The 21,177-nt window shown below is 51.8% G+C and overlaps 2 protein-coding genes across 2 annotated transcripts; one reads left to right on the top strand and one right to left on the bottom strand.

Annotated features, from left to right (window-relative positions):
- Positions 1 to 932: 932 nt before the first annotated feature.
- On the top strand, positions 933 to 7,240 carry LOC119097145 (leucine carboxyl methyltransferase 1). Its single transcript, XM_037220206.1, has 5 exons — positions 933 to 1,088; positions 2,780 to 3,215; positions 3,721 to 3,962; positions 4,650 to 4,759; positions 5,311 to 7,240. The coding sequence occupies exons 2-5, from the start codon at positions 2,837 to 2,839 to the stop codon at positions 5,516 to 5,518; spliced, it is 939 nt and encodes a 312-aa protein (XP_037076101.1). The 5' UTR covers positions 933 to 1,088; positions 2,780 to 2,836; the 3' UTR covers positions 5,519 to 7,240.
- Positions 7,241 to 9,272: 2,032 nt separating this feature from the next.
- LOC119097034 (cuticle protein 19) lies at positions 9,273 to 11,252 on the bottom strand. The gene is made up of 2 exons (XM_037220054.1): positions 11,196 to 11,252; positions 9,273 to 10,927 (listed from the first exon to the last, which is right to left on the bottom strand). Exons 1-2 carry the CDS (start codon positions 11,199 to 11,201, stop codon positions 10,502 to 10,504), a joined length of 432 nt encoding a protein of 143 aa, XP_037075949.1. The 5' UTR covers positions 11,202 to 11,252; the 3' UTR covers positions 9,273 to 10,501.
- Positions 11,253 to 21,177: the final 9,925 nt, after the last annotated feature.

The raw sequence follows: 21,177 nt of genomic DNA, 5'->3' as shown, positions 1-21,177 counted from the left end.
TTTAGACTTTCAGAAACATATTTTCACGACGGTTCTTCTCACGCCCAGCGGCACCGCCTGACGCTATCTGCAGCGGCCAGCGCCGTTCAGTTTTACGGAGTCTGCAAACTCTGCCATCGCTGTCCTCGCTTCTAAGGCTGCTTGTGCGCAGGCCCAAAACTGTTTTATGCGATTTATTTCAATGATCACTGCTGCAAAAGTATGGACGTTCTAAGGCACAAATGGGCTCGCGTGTTTCGTCACTTTTGATCTCGTTTCGATACACTCCATTGGGGGCACGTTACCTTCTCCGGTCAAGAACTGAAAGGCCGTCTCCAGAGCCGTGCGCCAGCCGCCTGCCATTCCGGCGAAATTGGGGCGGGTTTCTCCATGTGGCAACCTGGAACCTGAGTCCGCTTCTGTGACCGAGGACCGCCCGCGGCAACCGGCTGGGCCGGCCGGGCCGGGCGGAGGCACGGGAAAGGCGGTAAGGAGGACATGCGGAGTACCTGCATCGGGCGGACTCGCCGTGAAATCTGCCACTCCAGTCGGTCTGGACGTTTTTGTCATGTGATGACTGCAATCCGAACTCATGACGTCCTTCTCGGGGCTTAGTAACACCTGAGCACGCCCGGAGAACTGACCGGCCAAAAGTTTGTGCACGCAGCACTCACCAATCGAGGGCGATTTTGGCCTCGAAGCCCATACACGACCTTGGTCGGAACAATCAGTGTAACCATTTACTGGCTGTCCATGCCGGCTGACCTTTCTCACCTTGCTTGGCCTGACGTGGGCCTGACATAACGATCGCGTCCAGTGACCAGAGGGAACCGGATGCGACTGACGTCAAATTAATAAAGAACACAAGTCACCGATACTATACTACCGTATTTGGAGCCGCGCCGTGTTATGTCACCAGCGCGTCGTAAGTGCAGAAAGCCGCTGTGCGGGAAGTCGGCAAGCCGGGGTGACGCTTATCGAGGGCCTATGATAACCAAGGCCCTAGAACAAATATGATAACGTTCTTATATGACTTCAAGGCCCTGTAACCAGAAACGACTCTGGGGTATTCAGACAGCCTTGTACGACAGACGGGGGATTGTGCGCGGGTGAGTGCCGGTCGCGCACGACGTTACCGTGCCATTTCACTTTTTGGTTGCCTTGAAAAAAACATCAAATTACGTTAAAGCACAACTAAGAGCGCACGCGTACAGCATATAAAACTAGAATGCTGGTAATGAATGCTGCGTGTGTCATTTGGGTTTTATGGTGCACTCAGCTGCTGAGGCTATATGGTGTTGCCTGCCTCTCGCCCTGGCAGGAAGGGTGGGTACTGCAGGGAATCAAACCCCATACCCCTGGTTTCCCAGACATGTAGTGGTTAACACAGACATGTGAACTACTACACTACCAGCATGCTAATGGACTCTGCAAAAGCACGAACTGCATGAAATTTGAGGCACAGTAGAAAATTCCGCCCAAATTTCAGCACATGTCCTGTGCAGATCAATGTGTGGAGTGTAAGTGCATGCTTCGTGCCACTCATTTCTGTGCATGTAGGGCCAATATTGAAGGGAATCAGAATATTACTGTGCAAATTTGAAGCAAAGATGCACACATATTCCTCAAAATATCATTGTATGTGAAGATTTATGGAAAATTTGGCATAAAGTAGTTGGGGAAGCATGCTTTGGGACAGATTTGCACAGCATGTCCAGGCCAGTTTGAAAAAAAATTGTTCCCTGGTTGGATGCCAGCAATGTAGGAGGGCTGAGCCACATGCTTGTGTGCTCCATCCAGGCCCAATTGTGCTTATTTTTTTGTTGATTGAATGCTGCTTCCATAATACCTTTTTACTTGAAATTACTAATGAAACATTACAACTTCCTAAAACATTAATTCTATGCAGTGTGCACTCAGATTGGTACTTATTGTGAACCAATCTCTGAGTACTTGAGTTTGCAACGCATGCATGCTGAAGTTGTTGCTGTGATGTTGATGTTGCTATGGCTCAGCATAAGATGCGTTTTTTGCCATCCAGCATCCAGATCACTGAAGTGATTAGTGCATTGGACGAATTCTCTTGTAGGCTGGATGATCATACTAGACAGGCAGCACTAGACAGGTGAATTCAGTCATCCTGCAGCCATGCATTAGTGACGGTGTGCACCAAGTACTTCTGCTCACTGTGCACCACAAAAGAATGTTTTCATCTGTGGTTTAGCAAGATATTCACCCTCTCCCATTTCATCACAAAGAAACTTTCCCATCTTGCCCTTTGCATCTGCACTCTGTCTCTGACAAACATTTGTAACACTTAAAGTATCTTAATAACTTGACAGTAAGTTGCCTAGCTGAACAAATACTTTGCTGTTTGCACCTTGTAAATGGTTTACTTGGCAGTCAGATGACATTTTTGATGCAAATTAGTTTTTGCACAAGAATTGCTGTCAATAAGGATTGCAATTTGAATTGGCTAATCACCACAGCATGTGCTGTGGGAGGGGGAGGAAGAGGGAGTGGGAGAGGAAAAGGAAAAGGAAAAGGAAGAGGAAGAGGGAGAGAGAGAGGGAGGTCTTTAAGTAACCCACTTGGTGGAAAAGGCCACAAAGCACAGTTCAGAGCACAATTAGAGCTGCCAGCTATCTGTCATGACAGTTTGAGGAACACACAGCAATACTCTCTGCCTGGGTAGACACCTGCTGGGTTTTTGGTAGCTGCCCTGGCTGCACCACAAGCCACAGGCATCATTGGCCAGCACCTGCCTGTCTAGCTGACAGCTGCTGTGGTGCTCTTCCAGTCGCCCCTCAGTGAGCTCTTGCACGTCTTCACCCTGGCCCTCCAGCCTGAGAGCAGCATGGGACAGGAGGGCGTCATCATGACCAACGACGACGCCAGCGCCTGCAAGCGCAGTGCCGTCGCGCAGGGCTACTGGGACGACCCGTTCATCCCCTACTTCGTGAGGAGCTTCGAGCGGAAGGCGCCTGAGATACACCGCGGCTACTACGCGCGCACACAGGCCGTGCAGCGCCTGACGGAGGCGTTCCTGGCGCGCTGTGGCGATCAGTCACAGGTGCTATCGCTGGGCGCTGGCTTCGACACGCTCTACTGGCGGCTGAAGAGCGCCGGCGTCCGCTTCAGCAACTACGTGGAGCTCGACTTCCCGATGGTGACGACCCGCAAACTGATGTACATACAGCGCCAGAAGGGTCTGTTGTCGGCCTTCCAGAGCGAGGGTGGGTGTAGCTCATGGCTGTTCTGAGCGAGTATGCTTTTGAGTCTGAGTGTGAGTGTTCCATGATTTGTGACTGTACTTCGCATGAGTGTGTGTGGGTGCGCGTGTTTGGGTATGTGTGCGGACGCATGTTCTTTTGCACTGGCGATTGACTTGGGGAACATTACTTGCCTTTTGCTCTCTTAAATATATGGTCGTTTGGTACATAGAAAGGCTGCGGCACGTGATCTGGCTACGCCGAGCTGGCCAGCGAAATGTCGCTGTCAGTTGACTTGCCATGCATGGGTTCTCACACCAACCACACATGCCTTGCGCTGCGCCTCTCACTCGCCGGTGAATTGTCGAGATGTGGTGTGATCCCATCAGCAGGTGCCTAACGCTTGCCGAGACTGTAACGTCGTACCCAGCGTGGTGCTAAGACACTGGCCACGGTGGGCGCGCGTGGTCGGCGGGAGCGTTTGTGGCCGCCGTGCGTGCCCCAACATCGCGCCCCGCTTCCTCCGCAGATGGCGAGGTGCGCATCAGCCGGAGCGGCCTGCACGCGGACGACTACCACCTGATGCCGGTGGACCTGGCGCGGTTGGCCGACGTGCGGGACGTACTGTCGCAATGCGCGCTGCGGCCCGACCGGCCGACCGTCGTGCTTGCCGAGTGCGTGCTGGTCTACCTGGAGCCGACAGCCGCCCGCCAGCTGCTCGCCCACCTGGCCGCCACACTCGCCACAGCGCTGTTCGTCAACTACGAGATGGTGAGTGGAGCGGGGCCGCGGCTGGACCGGGCGCGGAGCCCGCGCTCCGGCGGGCCCGCTGCCGGCGCTCCGGCGGGCCCGCTGCCGGCGCTCCGGCAGGACAGCTGCCGACGCTCCGGCGGGCCCGCTGCCGGCGCTCCGGCAGGACCGCTGCCGGCGCTCCGGTGGGCCCGCTGCCTGCGCTCTGGCGGGACCGCTGCCGGCGCTCCGGTGGGCCCGCTGCCTGCGCTCTGGCGGGACCGCTGCCGGCGCTCCGGCGGGACCGCTGCCGACGCTCCGGCGGGCTCGCTGCCGGCGCTCCTGTGGCCCGGTGGGACCGCTGCCGACGCTCCGGCGGGACCGCTGCCAGTGGGACTGAACGTTTGGTGCTCGGCGTCGATGGCGGCCGCCGGTTAGCTGATCTGTCCGGTGATATGCGGGCGAAACTTGCCCAGTCGGACTGTCGGAGCACGATGTTACATTCGATGGCGCTAGGTTTTTTTTGGCTGGTCATTGAGATGTGCACACGAGTTGCGTGAAGATACGTGGTGAGTCTGTCGCCGCAGCTGCTGGAGAGTGCCGTCTGAGTGGCGATGGGTGGTAAGGTCCGAGTGACTCATCGCCTGTCGCCACGGCTGCCGAGGCGCGGCGCGGCATGTGCTGACCAACCTGCGCTGCCCCTGAGCTAACTCCTGAGCCGTCGGCCAGGTGGGCGTCGACGATCGGTTCGGCCAGATCCTGGTGAAAAACGTGCGTGGACGGGGCTGCGACCTGGCCGGCATCGACGCCTGCAACTCGGACGACACCCAGATCCAGAGGTGAGCGCCGGGCGGGTGGAGCGGACCCGGCAGCGCCGACCCGCCACTCGGCCGGTGGGAAACGGCCGGCGGACGGCGCCTGGCCGGCCACGATCTGTATACGCAGGGGTGAGAAACAGGACTGTACCAAGCAGAAATTGGTTAGGAGATGAAGTACGTTAGAGCCCGGTCCCCACCAGTCACTTCGATGTTTGGGATTGAAGAAAGGTAATATGGGGTGACTAACACTGTAGTCACTGTATACTTTGACTCCGGCAGTTTTCGCTCACAAGGCTGTTCCTTGTAGATAAGATTCTGGGTGAGGGGTCAGTGGCCCAATTTGGCCAGCGACGGGCCATCGAGACTCTGTTCCCTGCCGTGTCCTAGGTGAATGTGTGGAATTTGTGCGCATGCGCTTGTTTGGGCGTGGGGTACAAACAGCCGGTGACATTTGCACTAGCAATGGTCATATAACCCTGGATATACCGGTAGCATATACGTACGATGCCGTGTCGGAAGTTTGCGCGTACGCGGCCGGCCGCGGCTGACCCGGCGGCTGTGCGCCCCACCAGATTCACCGACACGGGCTGGGACGGCGCACGTGTCTGGCGCATGGACGACGTGCTCCGGCTGCTGCCGGCCGCCGACGTGGCCCGCATGGAGCGACTCGAGCTGCTGGACGAGCTGGACGTGCTACTGCAGCTGCTGCAGCACTACGGCATCGTGGTGGCTTGGCGCGACGCGGCTGACCACGACCTCGGTCAACTCGACTTCACTTGAGACCGGCTGTTTGTTCACAATTGTTTATCTGGGATAGCTGCTTTTGCCATGGCAGGTAGTGGCCTCAAGACAGGTCAGACACCTTGGGTTTGCGGGTATTTGTGAGTAAACTGGCTTCCTGTGACGTCACGTCACCTGAGGAAATACTTCGCCGGCAAACCAAAACTGGCCTTTGGACGCCTCCAGCCGCCCTTGGTGAGTAGCGCCACCAAGAGCGTTGCCGCGGAGGTCGTTAGAGACCACGGGTGGTAGCACTATTGGCTAGTGCAGCTGGCGGCTGGAATGTGACGTCAGAGGTGGACTGTCATTGGCGGCTGGTGCTGTGTGGCCTGACTGCCGCTGTGAAGTGTCGGAATGTTGGGATCGCGCGTGCTGCGCCCGGCCTGTTGTGATATTTCTTCGTTACGGTTGTGTCTACTTAATTGCCGTCGTCTCCGGTATCAGATCAATGCAGCAGCCTTCCATCAAAATACTGAGGTGTCCATAACGACCAAGTGTAAAGTCGTCCCGGCGTCTGTGTTGCCGTGCTGGCGCGGGAGGCGCTTCAGCGTGCTGGCCACGCCGTGGGTCGCGCACCTCCGCCGACGCGGGCAGTGGGCTCCAGGGGCGACCGCCAGTATCCCAACGAGCGCAGGGGAAGTCGCCGGCTGACGTGGAGACTGGACCGCAGAGGACGGGGAGGGGATGGTGAGCCGCCGACTGGTGTGGAGACAGGACGAACTGAGGGTCGCGACGTGTGCAGCGTCCCGTGGAAGACACCTGGAGTCACGAGGCCGAACAAGGAACCCACGCGGACGGTCGGCGCCCTCGCGCTGTCTCGTCCTCTTCGCGAGGGTCTTCCCAGCCAGCAATTCTGATCGGGACCCAAGCGGGCTGAGCTTATGCTGTGTCAAAGCTGGGTTTTGGGCACAGCCCAGGGAAAGCTTGGATTTTGACTGGCCTTTGGATGAGAAACGTAAATCAAAACCGGATCCAAGTCCGAGCGGCGCCCGCCCAGGAGAATCCGCTCAAAACCCGCACATGTGAGAGGCAACTCGGCCGGTTGTCCGTGCCACAATAGCCATGTATATGTCAGGTCACCATAGCAGGGACGTGGCCAAGGGGGTGCCAGGGGCCATGGCCACTTGCTGAGACGAGTTCTGAAGAGCTTCCTGAAGAGGTTTGCACTGGATATTGAGCAGTTCCATACGTGGGCAGTTGGGTCTGAACAAATTCGGTGTTTGGCTCGCCTGAAAGAGATTCTGGCCACGTGCCTGCACCATGGCAATACCCACGGGGATCGCCGGCGCCGGATCTTAAAACCAAATTGAGGAAACGGCCGTCATTGGCTTCCCTGGTGATCCCTGCCTTATCTTCCTATCTTCTATCAGTATCTTATCAATTTACTTGCTTACACCGCTGTCACGCTATTTTCTATTCTGTAAAACCGCTCGAGAGGTAAGGGAAGACCAGATCTCAACCCAATGGCCGCTACCGTCATTAGGTTGGGTTATGGCCATTCGTATACCACTACAGTCAATACAATACAAAAGATTCCGTTGTTTTGTCGAATGGCACCTGCGCGTTACAAATTTACGTATTCACTGGCGTATGTATAACACAGCGACCAACCATTATTTGCTTGACGCATGCCTCGTGTTACAAATGCGAGCAACCTTGCTGATCCGTTTTATAGAAAACATTACTATTATACCTATGTTTTAGAGAGCGTCCCGCCGCTCGCCTGGTCCCTGCGTTATTCCTCTCACATCTCTCAGAACGATGCACCAGCCGTCGATGCACGGCACGGACCTGCCGCTGTTCAGACTAGCATATCGTCGCTGCAGTCCGCCGCTGCGCCGACCGCACCATGCGCCCTACCGAGCGCACGGCGCAGTGGGTAGGGCGCACCAGTCGCACTGAACGTGATCGATAAGCAAATCAGAAAACCGTTACATTGTGCTGAAGCACTGGCGTAGCTGCGTTTAACTGGGCTCGGCCCATGTTCCTCCACCGGTCCTAACGCGCGCTGATCCACATCGAGCATGTCTGTATGTAATTGGGCCAAGCCTAGGATGGGGGTTTACCCACCAAAATGAGGGCTGCGCCCTGCCAGGCACATGTGAGCAGGGTTGGCCCAGTAGAAGTTGTGGCTCTGCCCAACAAAATGCGGATGGCGCCCATGCCGGTTTTTGACAAAATGACCTTTGCCTTACGGAACCCTGCGTCTTCAATACTCGTTTAAAACACATAAGACTAGATACTAATTGTCCAAACTAAGTAAGGAACACGGCTGTGTATGATTTATGCCACAATGTTGCATATTTCGTATATATTGGCATATTAAGCTGAAATAGCCCATAACTTTCACCAGGCATATAGGAGTCAACTCTGACCCACACAGCACAAAACATTTGACCAATCGAGAGATCTTGCGGAAGCCAAACCACTGTATTTTTTTCTGCGAGGCCCTATCATTTTTAGTTTGAGAATGGCAGGGGCTCGCACCAAATCCACTCCCAAACTCCACGACCCGTTCGCGTTATAAAACCCAACAATCAACGCGAGAGTTAGAGCAGCCTACAGAGCAAAATTGAAGGACACCTGAAGAGTTTGTGAAAACTTATCCTTTTGAATTTAGGCCCCCAAGATCCTCTGCTGGCCCTTTCCAGATCCCCTCTGAACGAATGTGCTGGATCGACTTCATAATCACGAGTTACCACCGTCTGGACAAACGTCGAGCACTGCAGTTGCATCCAATTGAGAGTTAAAGGGATGTTCCACATTTGTATGGGGTTTTGAGCTGAAATAGCCATGTTGAAGGTCATTCGGTGCGGTTCACAGCTCCGCTCTACGGAAGACCTAAACCATTCTAGTTTCGGAGCCACACGCCCGCGAAGATGTGCAGGCTACCTCAGGGTAGACTTCTTCAGGTCACGCAGGCAGCCATGACGCCAAAATAACGTCATTTAAATCCTGCCATTCCATTGGCCTTGCGGTGATCAAGGCAAAGCAAAATATTTGTCGAGTCGTTCATATCCGCCGTTCGTGAGCACGGCTTCCAGGTATAGCGGACGTAAGTTGGCTCCTGATCAATGTTGTGTAAGGTACCATGACGCAATCAAACAATGACGCATTGAGGAGCATATTGACTGATCAAAGAAATCGTGTTGTCTAGAGCAGTTTTTTCCACTTAAAAGTATGCCGGTGATTATTCGTGAGCTTATTTCATCATGTCTCATGTTTGCTTCAGTATCTTGAAATGTCGAAATTCCCGTCAATGCTATCAGCCACTAAACATTTTCAGCCCAAGGGTCCATAGACTGTAGACCATGACCAAACCTGACCATAGATCACGACCATAGACCTTGAACATAATTGTTCTAACCCGCCCATTGCGGGCCTACGGGCTAAAAAGTGTGACCTCTACTGGTATGAATGGCTTCAGTACCAACTAACCTTTGTGATCGATATAGCGTGCGGCTATTTGACCGTGAATCGCATGGGTTGAAGTTTGGACCAGTGCGTCGCTATAGACCGTGTGGTATGTCTGTCTCCCAAAGTCAAAGTGTGCTTCGAAGACAGCCATTGTACTAGCGTCATGGGGAGAACTCAAAGGCACAGTGCAATGTTTCGTTGAATTTGCATGATAATTATCTCGTTTTTGTAGTTTCAAGCTTTCGCATAATTTATGGCACAGCGTCCTGACCAACTAGTATTTTGCAATTTTAGAGGACTTACACGGTGGAAAAGGCAAAGCAAGGGAAGAGTATTACTTTCAAAATGATAAGCAGGGGGTCCAAGAGATTTCTCCCGCCGGAACGGCCACTTCAGATCGAAATTCTGAACTTTTCAGAAGGGTTTCAAGAAAACTGGTATTTCGATCAAATCGGACGCACCGCAAGTGGAAAGTGCGAAAAGGAGGAATCTCCCCTTCAACTTATTCAATACCCCAGTCAACAATGCCGTTTTCATCTTTTCCATTTGCTATCAGCGACAAAGGTGAAGGCCCAAGGCAGACGCGTGAATCATATGTAGTATTAAAGGCAGCACCAATATCAAACTGAAACAAAACTGATCATGTTGATAGTGACGAATGACGATACGTTCGCGAAATTATTGTTTATCAGCCGTTCCGTTCTTGACAGTACTGTTTTCTTATTATGCCATCAAAGATACGGTATGTTGAGAGCCACACCGGTACTGGCTGATGAGCACCACACTCTGTTGCTCCCACGGACTCACATCACATACTTCTCGTCCCTGTGTCATTCGTTTTTCTCCTCCCTCCCCTCTTTCGCCCTGTACGTAGTGCGGCTGCGCTTCCATTTTACCTGTTCCTTCATGCTTGTCCAAATCGATAGCCAAACGGAAACCGCGTATCATATGCAGTACCTATGGGAGTGCATACGGTGAGGCTAAGTTTATTTCAAACGCGTACAATGGGAACTACTAAATGCCTGTTGTGCCAATATGACCTGGATGCGCGCGCTTGTGCCTAATGTGCCATCATGCGCTAAATATATTGCATTTCAAACTGTACTAAACGCCCAACGAGACCTTTTTCATATTGAAGAGTCTCTTCATGGTTAATGGGTGCATTTAAACCACGCTGAGTGTGTCAGCTGGTCCAATGTCGTTGCCGTGTCAGGACCGGAGTGGTGTGGGTCCCATGCCGACGTCCACTGGGCTGAGAGCCGGGAACTCGACCACCGAACCGAGGGCAGCCGTGACTGTGACGTCGCGCTCGCAGGGTGTGGGCAGGGAGGCATGGTTCAGCGCGTGCCCCCGAGCCCTGACCACGTTGGAGGTTCACGCTGCAACAGCTGTTGCGGCGGTGATTTTGGTGCAAAATCATGCAACCAGTCCGGGTGTTATATATTCTGCACTCTCCTCTCATAAATAAATATTGCTGTTTGGAGGACAGGGGAACCACGACATCGGCTTGAATACAGAAGGAACTGTTAACTGTAAGAAACTGTAAACTGAGTCAAAGAGGCACATCTAGTACCTCGGCTTGTAGGCCGGAGCAGGAGCATAAGAGCGAGCAGACTTGTAGGCCGGAGCCGGAGCATAAGAGCCGGCGGGCTTGCCGTAATGGGGCTCACCACTGTAGGTCACCTCGGCGTTGTAACCTCCGTAGCCGTCGTGGTCAGCGACGTACTTGACGTGCTGGGTACGGCCGTCGGGCAGGTTGACCGAGTAGTAGCCGTTGACATTCTTGGCGTCGCTGTTCTCGCTCTGAGAGAAGACGCTACCCGAATAGTGGTCGTTGACGGCGTACTCGAACTGATAGGGTGTGTGGTAGTGGTCCGGCTCCTTGTAGGACGACTGGTGGTAGCTCGGGCCATTAGAGTACGCCGGCTTCGGGGCGTAGCTGTTGGCGGGAGCGGCGGCGGCAACGGCCAGGAGAGCGGCGGCGATGAACACCTGCCAGCCGAACATGCGGCTCTGTGATTCTTCGAGTTTCACGCCGTGGTCAATACAGGGTTCTTTGACGAAATGCATGCTCTAGCTTGGCCAGTGATTTGAAATAAGAGTCGATGATTATTTGAATGGTGTTCACTTATGGATGCCAAATATGTGAATATGAACGTACACTGCGAGCTCACATGTAGTCCACATCCGCGACATGTCGACTTTCTCAGCTGGACCGCAGCGAGAGCGGACGATGCTACTGAGAACGGCGAACACTCACCTTCATGACTGTGGTCTGGCGAGTTCTAGCCTGTTGACTGGTGCTTGGGCAGGCTCCGTGCCCCGGTTTTATCCTGGCCCGCCCGCACGCTCGCGTGACCTTGACATTGGGCAGTGGGTGCGGCAGGTGACCGGCGGCAGCCCCCGACACGCTGCGGGTGCCACCGCCACACCAAAGTCGCCCACCGTGTCTGATGGTCATTGTGCCGCTGTTAACCTCGTTACGCAAGCGTCGCGGGCATATTTTAGCAGACCTTTTCTGGCGAGACAAACGTGCGCTTCGCGAGTCGAACACGTCCCACACGCAGACCCCGCCTGATTAGCAGTTGATTACAAAATGGCGGGGTCGGTTTCCGGGAAACATGTGGCGTGCTTTTGTTCGTCTACAGGATGTTTGGAAACGCGTGATTTCCTAGCCAAGTGGCCTTTGCTGATGACGACAGCTTTGGTCTGATCCCGAATCTCGGCCCAATTGGAGTGTGAAGTGGTGGGATTTTGAGGCAGGCTGCCGTCAGCTCCCCTCGCCGGGCGTATGCTGCGCCTAGTCTCCCTCCCGTTCTGAAACACAAAATGCACCTGAGCAATCTGAGAAAAGATGTTGCATGTGCTGTGCACCACACGATGGATAATATGATTAGCCACAATTAATTTAACCACTTAAATGATTCATAAATCTGAATTATTTCCTGCAAGTAGCGGACACCAGAACTGCCTTGTTCCTATTTTTAAAATGACAGCTTACATTTTAACGGTAGCAGGTAGAGACAAGCCAACGCGATTGACATTGGCTTTGGGTCAAAATCGAGACCCACCATCATACTGCCACCTATCTCCGATTGGCGACTGAAAAACAGCTGCGGTCACCGCACGTACACATTTGACGCTAGAAACTGGAATGCAGCACGAATGAATGTCTTGTATAAGGGTGTCTTTGGCCACCAATCTTCGAGTCTCTAGGTCATGGCCTTGTGACTCGGAGGACTGCAAATCAAGCGTGTTTCACACGCACGCAAGTCACATATTGGCGCTGATCGCCGTGATCCTGGTGAATGTCGGCAGTCTTCATGCCAGGAAAGATATTCGTTAAGTTTGGAGTCTGTAGCTGCTGAGGTACGCCATTTGAGGGCCCCTGCTGTGAAGCGATGCAGGTCAGCGCCAGCGGCCGGTACACCATAGATGGGAGCTATCGCTATCCAAAAAACAACCGTTCATTGACCGACGTGCGTGTCACGATCTTGTCATCCTGATTGACGATTGTTGCCATTCTGTCAATGCAGGTGGACGCCACTGGCAAAGGGGTGCCAATGGAGGGTACCGGTGGTGTAGTGGTTGAGCTGCGCGTGTGGGCAATCAGAAGTGCGGGGCTCGGCTCGCCGCGGTGCCCGCGCTTCCTGCCAGAGTGAGAGGCAGGCGACGCCATATAGCCTCAACAGCTGGCTGCGTCGTGAAGCCTCAGTGGTGATAGGCTGCCAATCTTTGGTCATGACCCACGTGTGACGCACAGTCACTTATCGGCCGGATTCGATCGGAACCGATCCCCCAATATGCTACCTTCAAGCGCGTCGCCGCACCAGACAGTCCTGTCTGAGTAGCTCCAAGGGCTACAAGAAAAAGGAGCGCAATAGTTGAGCACGCGCACTGCGCGAGAATCTTGGCAGGAAACGCCTTAGGCTGGGTATCATTGGAGAGACCTGGCGGCCGGCCAGCCAGCTCGCTGTTGGTAGAGGACCCGAGTTCAGGATTTTGTGCGCGCGTGCAGACCACCTCCTTGCACTGATCTCTTAGTCTCAGTGTATGAAGACAGTCTTTGTGTCAAAGCAGATATTCGTAAAGTGCTGAGCATGTAACTTCTTGAGCTGCCATTCAAGACATCTCCACACCAAAAGGGTGCAAATCAGCATGAGCGTCCACTACAGCGTCTGTTGAAGCCTTGGATCTCAAAACAGCTGTCCATCGACTGGCATGGATGTCAGGCCGGCTATCTCGGCTGAAGTTGGTCCTGCTGAACCTTTCTGACCTGGGCGTCGACGGCGATGACGTCCTCTATCTGTTCCTGGCGAGCCGCTTGGCCGTGCCGGCCGTCGACTCGCCCGAGTTCGACATGCACCGGCTGTTCGTCGGCCTGTGGACCAGCTTCGCACGCACGGGCCGGCCGGTCGACGACTCTCCAAAGTTGCCAGATTGGCCGGCGTTCACGGAGCGCACCCAGCGGCACCTGCAGCTTAACATATAACCCACCGTGGCGGCGCGCTTCCTAGAGGGGCGCGACTTCTGGCAGAGCGTGCCCATGAACGAGCTGTGGAGGCACCCTGTATATCAGGGATGGCGCTAGAGGTGGGGCGGTGGCCGTATGGATGCCAAATGAGCCGGGCATTGGTCGGATGGTAACGTCCCAAATTGGCGGGACGTTAGTCGGTTTGGAGCCAAATGGGCACGGCGTTCGTCGGATGGGTGCTGAATGGGTCGCACGGTAGTCGGATGAGTGCTAGGTGGGCCAGATGTTGGTCTGATGGTGCCAACTGGAAGCACGTTGGTCGGGCGACCACCAACCCGCCGCACTTTACATGTACCTCATAGAGGTATGCTGAGTCCTGCATGCTGATGTTCGTGCCGTCCTCTTTGAATACAATTAAATTGTTCTTAAAGTACACAAAATGCTGGTTACTTTTTGTGCAAGCAATGGCATGTTAAATTGCAAAGGTTATTGTCAACAGCGTTGACGTCAAAAACGAATGAAAGCTTGATGTCTAGCAACGTTTGCTCGTGCTAACAGGAAGCGGACACACCATATTGATCACCCATTTGTAAAAATCAACCGCAACCTTGCGGCAGCAAACAGATGTAGGCTTATTTTGGGCAACAATAGTTCCATCGCGCCTTATTAGTGTCTTGTATTGCCGTCTATGGCTTATTGTTGTCCGTATAGGTCTCACATTCGCTCTTAACACTAAGAAATTGAATTCTGTTTTACGCTCAACTCCATTATTTGCAAGCCTATGGCTCTTACGGTTAGAGGTGACGCTCATCAGCTAGTAGGCACTTAGACGCCTCAGAAAATCACCTAAGACCTCCGCGTTAAAACCGATGTTTTATTCTTGTGACCAGCGAACACAGGCTTGGTGACCAACAGGGCAACACGCAGTTCCGCTGACCACTTACAAAAAACTTGCGTGCTCTCGTTGCAGTTCCGCTGACCACTCACAAAAAAACTTGCGTGCTCTCGTTGAAGCGTAACTTTCATACTCAAAGCGAGCACTGCCGAATGACGTTTGATTTTTCACAGTTAATTAACACTCAACAGGGCACTCGCAAGCACTTACACACATCAGTATACTCTGGACTATGATGTAATCGCCCCCAGGATCAACAGGCCGCAGCGGCGGCCAGCTGCGTGTAATAATGTTGATACTCGTCAAGGCATCCTGTTGGAGACAGTACATACTTCAGAGCAGCAACGTACGTGCCGGCAAAACAACAGAACACATTTCCACATCGTCATGCTCAAGGCTACTAGAGATGCCTGCATGACAATCTTTACTACGTTAGGCTGCACTCCTCAGAACATGATCATGTCACCATCACAAAACGCTCGCCATTTTTCCATGAACCGCTGTTTATTCCACTCGCTTCCGTAAATTTGTATTCATTCGGCTTGAAGGAATTGTTCTACGTGCACCCGAAATGCTCGAAAGAAAAGCTATATTCTTCTCTTTGTTGTATGTGGATATATTTGTAAGCAAGCAGCATCACAAGATTTACAGCACATGGGAAGTTCTGACCACCAAATAGCACAGCGCTCGCGTCGAGAATGATTCGGATGAGTCTAACGTACCGGTTTACAGTAGCTGATGTCTTAGTCCAAAAGGCACGTACGGACTCATAGTTGAAAAATAGTGCACTGACGTATTATTTACCACCTCCCTCCTAGTGCGTGCATATTAGTGATTCTATAACGTGCCTTGCGTGCAAGAATCGTTCAGCGGGTGCACACCAATGAAATCTTTGAAATTGAAGTTACTGTAGCTGGGTAGAGGCACAAAACTGGTAAGCGATTTCGAGGCATTTTATCCCTGCCGAATAGTGCTTGCTTACGGAGTTCCATCACATCCCCTCAAACTATGGCAGGTGATGTTCTTGAGCCAGCGAAAATGCATTCAGTTGTTCACAAGTGAGAACTGTCTACAAACAAACCACATCTGGAACGAATATCGACCAGCATACGAATATAAAAATATGTGCAAAGAATCCCAGCAATTACATGAAAAACGCCATAGAAGTGGTGAATATATAATGGAAATATGCGAACAACAGCTGATCAGTGCAGGCTTGAAAACGTGCCAAAATCGATGGCAACCAGATGACAGTCGCCGGCTTCCGGGATTGCCGGCAAGGCACAGGCTTGCTTGGTTGTCGGGCGGCCTGGATGCCGGCATCTAATCCCACATCGACTGGGCATTCCCTTTCTTCAGGGAAATAAGTGGAGACTCTCAATCCTGATGCCATCTGTTGCCACATGACCTGCACCGTGCAGCATAGTCTCCGACCCTGGCGCTCCTCGGCGTCGGCGATGTCAGATGCTGCTGGCTATCCCACGAATACCATGGAGCTGGAGCCCTTTGTTCTTGTCCCGACAACTGCTAAGTACAAGGTTTTCGACAGTGTCCTGCATCCCAGGCTTGTTTCCCAGTGCTCAGGTAATACGGAATCCAGTTTCGAACCACGAAATATGATTTGTCTGTGAAATTGAATTTCTTTTTAATTTTGTTTTTGTTATTATTATCTCACATACCTAAAAATGTTTCGAAGCAGAGGTAAACGACTTATTCAAACCCTGAAAGTGCTTTGGCGACATACGGCATACGTGACAACATGTGCCAGCAGCAATTTGTGTATCGTTATTTTCACCCAAATAAACACGCCACAATATGCATGTTTATAGGTTGGAATATCTTGAAAATACTTGCGATGCAATGCACGAAACAAAAATACGTGAAATGGAGCCAAGATGAAAATTTTTGATTAATCATTGGAGCGTTCGGACGCGTCGACTGCTGCTGTCATGTGGCGCCAGGAACGACGTCCCTTATTTCTGAGGTTCGTTTAATAACCTGAAAATATAGATCGCCTAGAAAGATGAATAGCTCTTCTGTTTCAAAAAAGTCAGAACTGTCACCCAGCATGACGCACGGCCGACAGAAACAAAGCATGGTGTTCCAAGTGTCCGCATTGGAAACACACGTACCGCGTGGGAAACAGAAAGGCTTGCCAGCCAAGCTAAGCAAATAGCTATGGGTCGCGTATACATGGCCCATGCACGACCTGCAGAAGATTTATTATTTTACAGCTTTTATTTTAAAAAATAAAGTATTGCAAAACCTTACGGAAGTGCAATATGCTGTGCAGTGGGTGTGCATCCATGGCTTCTTAATTCTCTCGTGTTTGACGCAGTTGGGTAACATGGACATGGAAAACATTGTTGCCTACCTATTCAGAGATAGAGAACAGTGGCGAATAATTTTCTGTAACATTACTTCGTCGGCTGAGAACAGCTGTCGTTACTGAATAGCTATGAGCTGCTTAAAGTTATGAACATAAACGCAGCCAACAGCAGCTCACACCTTTACACTGAACCCAACGCATTACCGCGTGGCGAGCAATCAATCCCATCTGTCTCAAATGGCACGACGCTTTAAAACGCTGCGTAGCAAACTGATCCCGTTCGTCGCAGGATGATGTGACCAGCCACGATCCTTACGACTAGTAATAAGTCTATTTATTTGGTATTTTATACTGCGTAGTGTGTGAAGTGAATCTTGGTTGAAAAATTTGTGAAAAACACATCTGAGGGTCATTGGGGAAAACACTGTCACCACTGATCTGTGACGTCAGCACTGATATAGTATAGTTTGTAGTATGCTTCTCTCACCTGCTGAAAACTATCCTGATTAAAGCTACCACGTTTGGCAGCATTTTATGGCTTAACTTGCTCATACAGCGAAACGTCAACGTTTCGAGATATGCTCACGCTGCAAGCGTCAACGAGTACAGACCAATACTAAGCTTTGAGTTTCGTCGAGCTTGGATAATCTATTGTAATGTGGTCCTGTCTGTCGAAATTTGTTTTCATTTTTATAGTTTTGTTACCAATTGCTTTGCAAAACTGTCAGTTTTTGTCAACGACCATATCCGGTAAATCAGAACTTTTTTCCACTCCTGCAGCTGTCATCGGCGGTAGCTCCCAAACGCGGATCACCCACACAGCCCGAGAACTCGACACCGGACCAGCTGAATTCCTACTTCACTTCAGTGGGAGCTGAGGCGAGAGACGCAGTCATCACTCAGCTTTTCCGGCGCAATTGGGCAAAACTGAAAGTGCATCTTCGACGCGTCAACACGGGGACGCTGAATATCACCCCCGTAACTCTAGAAAAGCTGCGATGGATCTCATTATCTATGCCGAGCAAAGGCTCGGGTATGGAGGGCGACATTCCTATCACAATTTTAAAGCCTTGTTTTCGAGGCATTATACTATGTTGATTTAAATAGATATCATCAATTTCGTCACGGAAACGGACCCTCCAGCGGGAAACGCATCACTTTATCCCCTCTTACATAAAAAACGATGCATCGAAAGCTTTAAATTTTCGACCAGTTGCTGTCGTCCCAGCCACCTGTAGGAAAATCCAAAAACTTTTTCATTATCAGCTCACTTCATATCTCACACACCATCATCTTTTCAGTTCTGACCAGCATGGCTTAATGGATAATGACGCAACTTTCACGGCGCTTGTATCGATTTCCGATGAGGTGTTACGAGGAAAGGACCGATCAGAAGTAACCCTTCTGACTTGGATCGACTTGATCACTGTTTCGACGCGGTAGACCACTCAATGTTGATAGCAAGGCTGCAGCAGCCCAGGTATCTACACCCTGGATCCAAAGCTACCTGGAGGGCAGGCGCGGATCCAGAGGGGGGGGGGACGCGGGGTCATGGCCCCCTTGAGCCCGAAGGGGCCCATTGGCTCCAAAGGGGCCCAAAGCCGCCCGAACAGGTGCAGGTAAAAAAACGAAAAACACAAAACGCAACAAGATTGGGCATCTTTGAACTTATAGGCGACCAAGAACAGTCGCAAGCGAAAGGAAACGGCCTAAAAGTAGACAAAAACAAAACTTCAATGATTGAAAAGCTGTTATTTGGGAATTCTAAGCCTCATTACGCTGTCCAGGGGCCCTATGCCGTTTCCCGGGGACCTATATGATCACTTGCAAGGTCATTCTGATCGCTATGCAGCCTTCCACTTTGCGCTTGATTTTTAGCATTTGCTTGGGGGGCCCTGTGCTGTTACTGGTCCTTCCTGCTAGGATGCCGCGGCGCTCTTGTCAAACAGGGGCCCTCCGCAGATTGTTTTCCATTCGCCGGAAAGGTTCTGTACGCTATAGCTGGGGGCACATATGTTAACCTGCCGGGATATTCTCGTTTGCTCAGGCGCCCTTCATGTCGGCCCCGGTTAACCCACCGGCACGCTCATGATATGGTCATTAGGGTGTGTCATCGAGGGGGTGAATGTCGTGGAATCAGCTGAGACAAAGTTTTTCCTTGGCACACGGATTAATGATAAACTTTCTTGATATTCGTGAGACGAAAGCAGTTTTGCTTTCATGGGCCAAGAAAACAGTATTCGATACTATGACCACCTATTTTACGCACTGGGATCATCCTCCAACAAGCCTCAAAGTTGCCACTTTCCACACTACTGGTACTTGGCGGATTTAGTATGAAATAGATAACATGAAGAGCGTCAGCAAAACATTGCCAAACAGCTTTTGAGCTGACTTTTAAGTAAAGAACATTAATTTTTGGTAAAACTCAAAGCTGTGCAGTTATGAGAATGCTCCAGCAGGCTGGGTTAGGTTCAAATTTGTTACTGCTAACGGATAATTGTGATGTTGATTTGCAATATATGTGCTTTTTGCGTGGGAGATATGGGCTTATTAGTTTAGTTTTGCCGGTGCTTAAACATTTCTTTCGAGCGATCACTTGCATGAGAATGCCGAAGGCTACATGGTTGCGCACAAAACATCTTGTGATGGGCCACCCGGCTCTACTGTCCCACCACCAGCTGTCGACTGCGGGAAATTCTTGAGCTACATTAGGTGGCTGAGCGAATCGAAAAAGGAATCTCACTAATACCATCTTCAAGACCATGACGGTAGAAATCAGGGTACGGTGGACCAACGGTGCGATCCCTGTTTATGATCTAAAATGCGTGACAAAATTGATCGAGAGGGATTGATATCATCCCAACAGAGCTATCAGCAAGAAATCAAAGAAAGAAAAAGAATGACACAGCAACGCCGCCACCGCGAAATTCAATGAACTTCTTGATGTCGCGAAATGCAAGTGCAAGCCTCAGTGCGGCTTTCCATGCTCAGCTGCCTGCACAGTGTATCATGAGGAGGTTGCCACGAAGGACCAGTGCAGGCACCGGAAGCTTACCATGGAGTCATATGACCGGAATACGATTGTAACTAGGGAGGCTCACGAGATGTGGAGGTTGACCAGACAACTCCAGGGGCGTCGTGGCTCGGCCGCCAGTGAGGCGGCGTCTGCTGTTGAACGTGAGTCGCCTTCGTCGCCGGCTGCTGAGCCGGCATCGTCTGCTGAGCCAGCGCTGGCTGCTAGTGCTGACCCCGAGCCTGCTCCGGGACCGAGTGGTCTCAGCGCAGGCGAGCCAGTCAAGAGCAAGGATTCTTACACGGTTCCGTACACGGTAGAAGGTGGCGACGACGCTGATTGTTCGTTCCGGTTGAGACCACTGCGACCATAGATTATAGCGTTAACGATCTGACTAACACCGCTCTGGCGGTTGACAGCTACGGTGGCTCGAACCGGGCCGCTGCTGCTATCATCAACGCCTTTCAACAACACAGCAGAGACGGTCTGGCTGCTTGAAATCACATATCGTAGATCCTAAGGAGATCTGCTGCGCAAGAGACAGCGAGAAAGGAGACGGCTCGTTAAAATTTTAAAGCAGTCCAAGAGTCAGGTTTGACCATCCTCTACTCTGACGGCCACGAAAGCAGGAGCTACATGAGCCACACGGAGCCCGACGAATGCCGTCGAAAAACACGTGGTTGTCCTCACCGAGCCGGGCAGCCGCTGCGTGACTCATCTTACGTCCGATTTCGGCCGCGCCCTGCACTTGTTCAACGAGCTACACTCCGTGAGCCCGCAGGGCGACAATCACATGAATGTTCTCAGCTGCGATGGCAGGGCCGTCAACACCGAAACCATAGGCGACGTGTTCCGGCTATTTGAGCAAGCCACCGAGTCACCCGCACGCTGGTTCATCTACCAGCTGCACGGCAACAAGCTGAACCCCCTTCATCTGCTGCTGGGATTGAACGACACGACCACGGGATCGAAATGTTTTTCTGGACCCACCGGCAAGACCTGTGCCGGAGAGGTCTGAGAGAGGGGCGTTGTGGCATTCAAGCCCAGTTTGGGGCACGTGCTAAACCTGCCGGTCTGGGGCACCTGATTCAGCAGCTGAGCACCAACCAGCAGCTGCTATACCCTCTGGCCTCCGGCGTTCAAAACGGCTCTGTCCGAAACGCGGCAGCCAGCGGCGAATCGGACCGTCAAACCATGCCAGGTAAATATGAAAACGCATGATCTTCGGATTTATAGCAATGAGTGTTTAAACTCATCAAGTATCAATTGATATTTTATGTGCTCACTGTTGAGTATTTACTCACTATCACACCTCATGCCGTAGTATGCTGCATCATTTGCTGGTTGGTTCCTGCTCACTAGCATATTTGTTGATATATATATTTTGTCACATTTAAGGACTCTGGATATCGGCATCATTACATACAGTAAAGAGGTGCAATGGTTTTTGTGTGATCTAACGCTCAGTTCGTAGCTAATTGTTCTAGTATACTCGCTTTTGTTTTCAAATGAATGACACTGGCCGCTC

The sequence above is a fragment of the Pollicipes pollicipes genome, unplaced genomic scaffold (assembly GCF_011947565.3).
Source record: "Pollicipes pollicipes isolate AB1234 unplaced genomic scaffold, Ppol_2.1 Scaffold_4295;HRSCAF=5057_pilon_pilon_pilon, whole genome shotgun sequence".
Taxonomy (NCBI): domain Eukaryota; kingdom Metazoa; phylum Arthropoda; class Thecostraca; order Pollicipedomorpha; family Pollicipedidae; genus Pollicipes; species Pollicipes pollicipes.
This window is presented reverse-complemented; position numbering and strand designations above follow the sequence as displayed.